Below are 12068 nucleotides of genomic sequence, written 5' to 3' on the forward strand. Positions count from 1 at the left end.
TACAAAACTGTCTGTAGGGTCAAAGGTCAAAGGTATTTGGTTAAATTATGAAAATCAGCAAATCTTAAACTTTGAAAAAATTCGAGACATGGTTTGTTATGATCAGATTGAATTTTTAGAGCTAAATGATAAGAAATATAAGGTATGATGTTATTACTAAAGATTCGAACAAAAAGTATCGAATTTATGTGACGAAGCGACGCCGCCTTGAAAATTCGTATGCCACTGTATCTTACGGGTTTATAAGTTAAGCAATATTTTCTCGTTATTATGATTTAGTTTGTATTTTCTTATTATCTATTTATATTTGTTTATGTAATATGCATTGATTAAATATTGAATAAACTTATATTTACATATAACTGACAATTTTTTTAATATTAAAAAAAATGTATTAATAAGAAAAAAGGGATCATAAGGATGTCCGCGCCGTTCTCCCACCACCCGCGCCGCTGTCCGCGTCGTTCGTCCGCCGCCGCCCGTCCGCCGCCCCTCTGCCGCTCGCCCGCCGCCCGCCCGCTGACCGCTCGCCGTCCGCCCCCTTGATTTCTTGAACGAACCAGTTTTATTCGTAATTCTACTCCGTTGATTAAAAATTTATTTTGCTTAAACAGATCGCAATTGAGATGTCCGATTAGATCGAATTCTTTGTTTTCTTTAATAAATACGAGGCGATTCTTGCACCCAGCATTAGCATCTTCTACGCTATCCCTAGAACCGGCTGTATCCGGGTACCACAGGCCGCATGTTAAGTGAGAATTTTTAGCCGCAGGGCAGTAATTTAACAACGTTTCAATGTAGGACTTATAGACGTATGTATTGTTCGGTGGTGAAATTAATTTTTGGTTTAAATAAACATCCACCCGACTAAATAACGAGTGTAAAATATTGTTAACGGGCACAATTTTATCAGTAGCAATAAAATTTGCGCCATCTTCTTTAACAAGCTTCGCATTTAAAGCGAACAATGTATGTGACAGATCAATATACTCATCAGCAGTGTTTATCACAAATTCCAAAAGTCCTTCGTCACTGATGCTGTTGAGTGTGTTGTAATGTATCCATTGCCCATTTTCGACGCTGGTTTGAGTAGTTGGTATTGCAAATAAATCTAGTTCTGATTTTACACACCCACAACTGCATGGATGTAAAAAAGCCATGACTTGTGACAATTGAAGAAAACTGTAGATGTAATTAAGTAAATATGTCTCTGCACTTGGTGTTGTTGACTTTGCGACGGACAGACCGCTTCTGATTTTTGGACGATTTATGCTTTCGTTTCAACTTCCCAGAGCCTACCAATTTTTCAATTTTATTTTCAGCTTTGCGTATGAAATTTTCAGCTGATTCGACAACATGCGATTTAAACGCATCGGCTACGAGTCTCTCGTTCGCTATATCGCTGAGAATGTGTGATCCAGAACGAAGCGATTCTAGTCCAATTGTTTTTAACACGCATTTGATCAAAGGCATTACGGAACGAAATAAACCTTTAAAAAAGCTTCCAAAACCGCTGCCTTTTTGGTAGACGCTTCCTCGATAAATAGAACCCACTCCACTTCCTGCTTGATTTACATAGTATTCGTTGTAATACGTGCTCATTGCAATAATCTTTTGAAATGAAGCTTAACGGTCACAGTTCCAAACTGAAATGGTATTTTCTCACCAGTGTTATTCCTTATATCTACTTCAATGTTTTCAAATTCGCGTGTTAGTACTGGTACGTAATGCGGTTGAGAAAAGAAATGTACACGTTGCGCACCGTACATGTAGTGTGTATTGTCCAAAACTACTATTCTCAAAACCTTGGCCAACACATCGCCGACCAGTTGTGGTTCTATTATGTCGTTGTATACAGCGTGTTATTGAAAGGTACGTACAAAATAAAATTGGTAATTTGTTTCGAAGTATGGGTGCTAAAATTAAAAAAAAGTTCAGCTAAAAGTATTCTCCTTTTAGAGATAAAAATTATTAAAATTTATTTCCAAACTCGTTGTACGTCTCTGATTAAAAGATCATCTTTCATTTCTATAGCAACATTTAGTCTTGACAAAAGTTTTGTTGTTACAGTTGCTAGGATTTACTAAAATAAATTAATTTTACCTATTATCCTTCAGTAGCCTCTAAAAAGGTTGGATAAGGGTTAATTTTCCCCTTATAATTTTGATAACACAAAATAAGTTTTTCAGACTTCTTAGATTTCGCCAAGAACTGTCAATTTTGTTGTACGTACCTTTCAATAACACCCTGTATAAAGAATTCCGACGGCAGCCCTAATAAAATATTTGCTGGATGGTTGGATGTTTTGTTTAAAATATCTGTCTCCGGCACAAAACCTAACAGCAAACGTAGCCGCAGTGATAGGACTAAAGAAATCATATCTCTACTAGAACAACTTGCGTGAATTTTTTTCGTTCCGCTTAATTCCGCTTAATAGCTTTTGGATTTTATTTTTACACATGTAGACACTGTATTTAGTTAACTCGCATAATAAAACTTCGTTCTCCACGTTGCGAACAAGAGATATATAGTCTTGCAGTTTCCTGATAAGCTCGTCAAATTCTGTCTTGGTGAAGGTGGCGGCTCTTGTCAGCTGGGGATTAAATATTTTCACCACCGCCTCATAGTCTCGAAGAGCTCGCACTCCGACACATATAAACTTGTTCTCCGATTTTGTTAAAGGGAATGTCCTTTCATTCAGCAGTCTGAATTTTTCATTTTTGATTTTCCGTACTTCGCTAGCTTGCAAAATTGTTTCCAACCTTGCTGCCGCCTCATACATCTGCTCTTCTAACTCATCGGCACCATCACCCCAATTTTCACATTGTTGTTGTTGTTGTTGCGAAGGCTCTTTGGGCGGCTGTGGAGTTGGTTGAGAAAAGTCGAAGCTGACATCGGAGCTTGGTTCAATTGGCAGCAGAAGGGACGACGACGACGGTGATGACGGGGGCGATAGGGTCGATCTCGGTGCTAACTCAGATGATGACGAAGATGCATGCAGAGAGTTCTCAAACACTTCAAAGTCCAACGATTCTTGAACTTTGGCATCGTGTCATCATCGGGGCCTCTTTTACCGCGGCCCCGATGATGACGATATCGACGACGATGTGCGACGCTCCAAAGGTTCAGAGGTTTTTCTCGCCGCAAGATTTACACACTTCATTTTCTAAATAAAATAATAATTAGGTATATCAAACAAATAAAAAAAATTGTTTAGTGTTTTTTAATTAGAGCGTTTTTTGAGGTTATATATCAATATCACAGCAACTTGATACTAACTAACACAAACACACTTGGGGACCTGCAGAACTTCTTCAGAAAGGATTAAGACGATTCAACTAAAGATGTACAAGTTCGCCCGCATTTTATAAGGACCGGGTGACGGTGAAAGCGCTAGTAATTAAGGGCTGAAAAGCGCTGGTGATTAAGACATCGCTAATTTGCACCGCTGGTAATTAAGACATCGCTAATTTGCAGTGCTGGTCATTAAGGGTGAAAGTGCTGGTGATTAAGACATCGCTAATTTGCACCGCTGGTAATTAAGACATCGCTAATTTGCAGCGCTGGTCATTAAGGGTGAAAGTGCTGGTGATTAAGACATCGCTAATTTGCCGCGCTGGTAATTAAAAAGCAATTAAATATGCACTAATTGCCCTACCTTACTACTCACATTTAATTCTCACCGGTCTGCCCTTGCTCCAATACTACCTGATGATGTTCTAATAACATTTATATAAAGCGTTTTTTGAAAGGGGTTAACCTTATGACAGATTTGTGTAAAGATATGTGGCAATTAATTCAGTGGCGCGACAAGAAACTCTTTCCACCTTAATAATTAAACTTAAGAAAGTGGTTTCATTTACTGACAGAGGCATGTTAAGAAACGCAGTCGAATGTGCAGAAATGACAAATTTAAAATTCAAAACTTCAGATCTGTTAACTAATATTTTGTGATCTAAATTCTGAAGCTTTATATCTAGCAGCTAACATTTTTCGACAAAGTAATAATATTTATATTAAGCGTTTTTTGAAAGGGGTTAAATGACAAAGGCCAACAAAACCGAGAAATTTAACAACCTGGGATCCAGCTCTTCCTCCTACCAGTGAACTCTCACTGAAAATGTTGACCTTAAAATTGGCTACCTAATTGGCCCTCACAACAGCTCACAGAATTCAAACCTAATCTTTGCTTCGTATTTCTTGTTTGCGTTTTACTGCTTCCACGGTTTGGGCCACAGTAGTGGACCCTACTAAGACCTCTTTAAGAGATGGCATTTATCCCAATTTTGAATTTCATATTTTTACAGATTACCACCCTTCGCCTCTATCTCGAGGCTACCAGAGTTTAAGAGCGAAGGAAGATTACCTTTTTATTATTTTCCGGAAGCCGTATACGCGCGCTTCGGTGAACACATTAGGTAGGTGGATAAAACAAACTCTACAAGCAGCGGGAATTGACACAAATATATATACAGCATATTCCACTCGTCATGCCAGCACTTCCGCCGCCGCTCGTAGAGGCACTGCCCTAGATACTATTCGCCAGGCCGCAGGATGGACATCTACGTCCAAAATTTTTTCTAGGTTTTACCAGCGACCTCTGGTCTCTAGCGCAACCATTTCAGACCCCATTCTGCAGTCCACCTTTTCATAAACATTATATACGCTTATTAGTTGTTTTTGTATACACGTATATGTATATACATAGATACTTTTCAGTTGCGCAACAATAATTCTTTAAACGTCTACCTAGTTATATAAAGAAATGTTCAGATGAAAAGACGTTTGCACAATTAAACAGGTCAAAACGATGATACGATGTTCGACTTTAATTGTGCTAGTCTTCTCATCTGAACATTCGATCCCATCCACCCTAACGTGCATGAACAACCCTTCCAAATTTTGTTGGACGCTCACTTTAAACTTCATGAAGCGCAGTGCCAACTAGAGTCTAAAATAGGAGGCGAGATCGCGGTTATTCAGAAGACGTGATCAGTTTAAAAATTTGTGCGTGGAAGTAGTACCTAGTTATATAAAGAAATGTTCAGATGAGAAGCCTACCACAATTAAGGTCGAACATCATAAAATCATCTAACAACTTGAAAAATAAGCGTTAGTTATTTTTTTAATGGAAAATTCATTATGAGTTCATTCATATTAACGTTTTCTTCCATTGCTAAATTATTACAATTACTTTTTGTCGTAGACGAAGCAGCTTCACAGTCAACCATTTTTTTAGCAACATTGATTTTATATTGCACTGATTTTTCCATATATGATTCAGCAATAGTAGAACTTTTACACCCACCCAATCTTTTCAGATCAGTGATATTGCAACCTTTTTTGGTCAAAACTGTTACTGAACTACGTCGAAGAGAGTAGCCGGTGTATCTTTCAGGTTCCGTAACTCCCGAAAACGTTGCAATTAATTTGGGAACCAAAGAAATCGTATGTATGCCTACTCTCTGCATACTACATTTTCAACGATTGTAGAAAACAAAAAAGCAACAATAAAAAATCGAGATTTATAAGTTTTTCTGTGATAAATTGTCACTATTACGACATTTCCTTCTTTTCTAATAATATGATTTGTAGATGAATTGTCAATTTCATCGCATCGGGTGGTTCCAAATAACCCGAAAATGGCCACTACCTAAAAACAATAGTAAACGTCGGAAACGTACTGTTGATATATTTTTACCTTGCACATTAAAAATTGATCATCCTCTTCATCCTGAAGAAACAATTTCAGATTATCACTCGTCAAAACTTTTTCTGTTTTTTTTTTCGTTTTAAAAACGCAAATAGCTTGTCATATCATTTTATATCTATGTTCTTATTGATCGTACATCGTAGTATCGAACAATACACCCATAGAGCTGAAGAACTGTGCTTGGTGGACTAAAAATCATTTAAATATACTTTATAAAATAAAACTGCATTTTAATAAACTTACAAGCTGCTGAAAATATGTCAGAAGAACATTTTCACTAACTATTTCTGGACAAATATTAATTTGGTGCCAGTGTTGGAAGTCACTATAACATTTTTCATATATTACTTTCGACTTGGTTGCTATAAAAGCTTGAGGAGCTTCTTCAGCACTTTCTACCACGTTGTCAGGTAAAATAGCTCCAGTCGTTTCATTCATTTTAGAAAATAAGGGGTGTTCAATTGAAAAATCACTCAGAGTAGGCGTTGAAATATCATTTGACAGAAACGCCATGTCTGTTCTTATAACATATAACTAGAGCTTGGAAAATATGCACTAAAAAACTCTCAAAATATGCATGCAAATATGCAGTAAAAAATGTCAAAATATGCACTTAAATATGCTTTTATGAACATATTTATGCTCTTATGCATAATGCATAAATATTTTTTACGATGTATTGCGAAGTTTTATACAAAAAATAAAATACATACACAATACATATAATTGTTTATTTGAATAAGTTACTAAGAATGTTTAAAATATAATATCATCAATTATTTTTATATAAATTAAAACAATATGTAATTAAATATTTTTCCAAGTTGTCAATCGTTAAACTTTGCCTGCGATCAGTTAAAATCAGTTTGTATTGAGAAAAACTTCTTTCAACATCACAGGAAGTAAGGTAATAGGTGCGTATTTAAACCTTGATATAATTTCTGGTGCTAAATCAATTTCCTCTTCAAAACTACCCTTCAACACATTATTAATTTTTTTAAGTGTTTGAAAACCTTCATTTTTTTCTAATATTGTATCAAACTTGCATCGTATCTTGTCAAATTCTTCACATGAAAGAGATGTTTTGTTATATAAATTATTGACCACGTCTATGCTTTCACTCAAAAGAAAATCTGTGGTTTCTAATTTTTTTATTGCATGTGCAATGCAAACAAAATTACCCTGAATATATGCTAACTGATTTTTAACAAGAAAATTATTAAATGTGTCAATACATTTTTTAATAGCAGTAGAATTAGTACTGTCGAACTGACACAGAACATCTTTGATTTCGTCAAAATATTTGCATATAAATTCTGCCGATTCCAACCATGTTCCCCATCTCGTTAAAATGGGTTCCGGTGGTAATGGTATGCCGGGCATTTTTTCTTTGTAAACTTGCACACGAAGTGGTGCTTTTACAAATACCTTTTTAACATTTGTAACTAGAGTGTTAACAAGAGGAAATTGAATTCGGACACTTTCCGCTACTCTATTAAGACCGTGCGCCAAACAGGTACAATGAATTAAATTTGGGAAAAATTTTTTTAAATTTATTGCTGCTTTGATCATGTAAGAAGCAGCGTCACTAACCATTAATAAAACGTTATTTGTAACAAGTTGCTTTGGCAAATAAAAATTCATTAAGCAATCATTAATAAATCTAGCGATTGTTACATTGTTCGTTTTTTCAAGTTCTTTGACATTTAGTAAATATCCTCTACCCGGTGCGTCTTGTTTTAAGCTACCTATGATGAAATTTGCGATATATCGTCCTTTCACATCAGTCGTTTCATCAACTGAAAACCAAATGGGGGAGTCACCAATGTCTTCGCGAATGTGTTTCAGTGTCGATTCGTAATTTATTCCAACATATTTTTTTCTCAGTGTTGACGAACTTGGGATAGTTACATCTGGGCAGTAACTCTTTAAAAAAGTTTGGAAAAGTGGTTGGTCTAATTTAAACATAGGAATGTTTAAGCCAATAAAAAGTTTGCATAAGTCCCGTGAAAAATTATCATTGGAGCTGTTTTCATTTCTATCTGTCATTAATTGCTGAACAAATTGTTGAGGACTTTGTTTCTTGTTCTTGTGACTGGTCGTATTCAGATGTTGATCAATTTGAAACTTTTTTTCACAAGTAATCTGCAAGAAACAAATAGAATAAAAAAACTATCTTTAATAATTTTCTAATTTATATGTATCTTGGTATTAAAGCGATATTAACGCTTATTGAATTATAAAAAAAGTAATGATTCAATTTTACTAAAAATAAAAGTTAAAGAAAATGTTTCATGCACAAAATTTTTGGCTTACCCTTTTTTCACAAATAGTACAGTAAATATGAGTAGAGTCCACTATTTTTAATTCAGATCTATTTGCAATCCACTTTTTTAAAAGTTCCGACCTATTGGCTGCTTGTTTAGGCATCGCAAAAATTCCACTCGTTATACACAAAACAACACTCACTTTATCAAAGCAGATAAAATAATACGTTACGAGTTACGAAGTTGCTTCCTTAATATTAGTAAACGAAAAGGGGGAAGGGGGAGTCGAACCCAAAACATTCCCAAGAAATGGTCAGCTTAGTTATAGGTTGATTTATGGTTCTCAATTTTAACCATAAATATACAATTTTAAAATTTACTCCTTATGTAAATCTGGCAAAATTGAACGATGCCGCATATTTAAAGAGATTAGAAATTCCAGGTAGTGCCTTTTTCTTGAAGTAAACAGTCGCCGACAAATTTGGGGATACCTAATCTTTAGAAAAGAGGATTACTTTAGGCAGATCCAGAAATTACCAGTGATTCATGGCAAAACTTGCGAAATATGCATTTTTTTATTTTGCATATGCATTTATTCTAAACCTCAAAAATATGCTAATATGCAATTAATATGCATTTGCATATAATCCAAGCTCTACATAAGGTACGAGACAAAAAATTATCACTGTGCAATTTTTTAAGAATTTTTTATTATCTAGACCTTTGACTAAATAATACACCCAGTAGAAGTTAATCTAGTATACAAAAATGCTTTTTTCAGTGATATTTTTGCATCAAATAATTTCTGATCTGTGAAAACTCAATTGTGTCAAGAAATTTTGAGACAAAAAATTATCACGCATCACTTTTTGTATAAAAATCAATTAGAAAAACGTAGTATGCGTAATTGTTGTTTATTTGTATGATATGCACGATATGCAATTGTTTGTTAGAACTGATAAAGTGTCGAAATATAATTGGCTGAGCTACAATAATTGTCTTTCGCCATGGGCAAAGAAAACGATTTAACAGAACGTGAAAAAGGACAGATTGAGGCATACTATGACCAAACTTTGACTTTTGCGGAAATAGGATGAAAGATTGGAAGAGATCGGGCCACAATCTCCACGTTTGTAAGAAAGAAATACAGTGAAAATGGACGACAAAATTGTGGAAGAAAAGAAAAACTCACTGCACGTGCCAAAAGATCCATTGTGACTCCGGGTATAAAGGATAAACATGTCGTCTCAAATGATAAAAACGACCCTAGGACTTCCTGTTCACAAAAGAACAGTTTTGCGAACTGGCTAATGACAAAAATGTTAAATATGCCAAATATAAGAAACAACAAATGTTCACAAAAGAACATATTCAAAAACGTCGTGAATGGGCCAGAGAAATGCAGACGAAAAATGAAGAATGGTTCCAGATACTTTTTTCAGATGAAAAGAAAGTTAATCTTGATGGTCCTGATGGTTTTAGATATTATTGGCACGATTTACGGAAAAAACCAAAGTATTTGTCAAAACGAGTTCAAGGAGGTGACAATGTTATGGTCTGGGGTGCTTTTAGTAGCTTAGGAAATAATAACTTAGCATTAATCAAATCGAATGGACTCTCTGAATTACCAAGATGTGTTGGAAATGCACCTCAAACCACCTTTGAACCTATTTCAAGACAGCAAAGTGATTTTTCAGCAAAATAATGCGTCGATTCATGTGTCTAATTCATCGAAAACGTGGTTTCAACGACAAAATATAGCTTTGCTATAATAGCCTGCGAAAAGCCTACATCTCAACCCTATTGAGAATGTATGGAGTTCTCTTGTACGAGAGGTTTATAAAGATGGGAAGCAGTACGCAACAGTTAATGAATCGAAAGATGGTATCTTGGGGGCTTGGGAGAATTTGGACGTGAATTACTTCATCCATTTGGTCAATTCTATGAAGCAACGCGTCTACAATCTCATAGAAGCAGGTGGAAAATACATTGGGTATTAAATTAGTTTTCATTTAGTTAGTTAGTTATTTCCCTTTTAAGCGTGATAATAATTTGTCACAATAAGTCTGTTAACAAAATTACATATTTTCAATAAATTTCGTTCAGTTTAGTGTTTTCTGTGAAAATGTTTTATTAAATTAATTAAAAATGGAATTGCTCAATCAACCAGGTATCTTCACATTCTTTTAATACATTTAGGCAAAAATTCTGCACCGTGATAATTTTTTGTCTCGTACCTTATAACATACAAGAAGTTATGTTTCTGCCAAATGAATGTTATAAGAACAGACATGCCGTATATGTGTCAAATGAAACCCCAACGCCTACTTTGAGTGATTTTTCAATTCAAAACCCGTTAATAAAATTTATGAAAATAATTTTACCGGTTTCTGTCTATTAAATGCTTGTTTACATTTATAAAAGTTAGCTGGTAGGAAAGCCATAACTGTATTCTGTATGTAAAATCGGTAGGGTAATGTATTATCTTATCGAAACGTCAATTGTCAACATTTGCCATGGAACTGAGAAGCAATGAATGTGAAAAGCAAAAATGTAAGTAACTTCACCGGTTTTATTTAAACTGTTTAATGCTTGACTGGCTGCATTTTAACATTTTCGGGCAAATCTCCTAAAACGATCATTTTTCCAATTCTGTTCACAATTTTTTTTTGAATAAACGACAAAATGTAACTATGACACCGAAATATATCATGGAAATGTGATCAACCAAATTTATTTATTTTTTAATTAATTTTTGGATTATTGGATTAAAATTTTGAACACACCACGGATGTAAATGGTGCGCTAACAGCCTTAGCCGTTAAACGCCCGGATTTCAAACGGACGGCTGCGGTGGTTATGGCACTTTTTACTTCCTAGGTATGTTAATAGCTATTTTTTGTTTATAAAAATCCTATAGCAACCAACTTCCACGACTTTGACTTTTAAAGAAAAAAAAATTCTGTTAACTGTAAGAATTTTCGATTTTGTTAGTGAATTCACAAAATTGAAAGCTGTTCATCTGAAACCGATCCACTATTGAATGTTATGACCCATAACAGGCTTAGATATCTTAAAATCCTTGCTCTACGAGCTCGATTTTCAACTTGACATCTGCGGCTGTAATAAACGCCGTAACATTCCTAGGTATGTTAATAGCTATTAGATCATAATGACAAATTATAATTGTATTTTAAAATAATACATATCAGTAAAAAATTGATCCATAAATAATTTTTGGCATCAATCGTGTAAGCAATTCTAAAAAATAATAACATATGACTGTAAAATTAACTGCACTCCAAGGTACATTATTTTACGATTTATAAAATTTATAATACCCTAAGAGTGTATTCATAGTTTAGTTATGTTAGAAAAAAATTGGTGTGTAAATTTTGTTAGTAGAAACCAAATATATGATGTTAAAAAAAGAACAGATTTTGCAGTTTGTATAAAAAAGAATGAATAACTCAGAAACAAAGAAAAGAAAACACAGGTTGCTGGTTTACATTTACATCTGCTAGGTGTTTTAATGAGCAACACAGGTTATTAATTATATTTGGCACCAATTCGATATTATTAGAAAAAAGGGTCATAAATAAGTAATAAATTTAATAGATGTACTCATTGCTTTTGCTCCGAAACAAAAACTTAATTCAGTTTTACCTACCACGTCCTCATGGACGTGGTAAGTAAAACTCGTGAAAAGAATTTTGTTGAATAACATAGTTCTATATTACCGAATGAGCGTGTAATAACAATGAGGTTTGTCGCACAAGCCGTAGGCGAGACATACCAATGAGAATTCACATTATACTCATGATGAGTACTACTACCTTTCACGACCCGTCGTAAATTATCGTTTTTTTAGTGAAAAGAGTGACGAATACAGATGATGAACTTATGCACTTTAGAGATTAGTTGCAAATCGTGAGTAATGAACTAGTACGTACCATTGGCCTCACAAGTACATAATGTGCGATCAATGAAGTCGTCCTCTGGTTTGTTTGCTTCGCTCTAAGATAAGGAAGTTTTTGTTAATCGCATTTTTTTTATAATATAGATATAGAGATGATCTTGAACGACAT

At 34.5% G+C, this 12068-nt stretch overlaps 1 protein-coding gene across 1 annotated transcript; it reads right to left on the bottom strand.

Annotated features, from left to right (window-relative positions):
- Positions 1-380: 380 nt before the first annotated feature.
- LOC135145290 (uncharacterized protein F54H12.2-like) lies at positions 381-1160 on the bottom strand. The gene has a single exon (XM_064077413.1). The coding sequence runs from the start codon at positions 1158-1160 to the stop codon at positions 381-383; it is 780 nt and encodes a 259-aa protein (XP_063933483.1).
- Positions 1161-12068: the final 10908 nt, after the last annotated feature.

The sequence above is a fragment of the Zophobas morio genome, unplaced genomic scaffold (assembly GCF_036711695.1).
Source record: "Zophobas morio isolate AGI-343-1 ecotype UQ-CSIRO unplaced genomic scaffold, CSIRO_AGI_Zmor_V1 ptg000005l, whole genome shotgun sequence".
NCBI classification, from domain to species: Eukaryota; Metazoa; Arthropoda; class Insecta; order Coleoptera; family Tenebrionidae; genus Zophobas; species Zophobas morio.

Excerpts from the sequence above, each read along its gene's own strand:
- LOC135145290 (XM_064077413.1), bottom strand. The coding sequence starts at position 1,160 with ATGGCTTTTTTACATCCATGCAGTTGTGGGTGTGTAAAATCAGAACTA.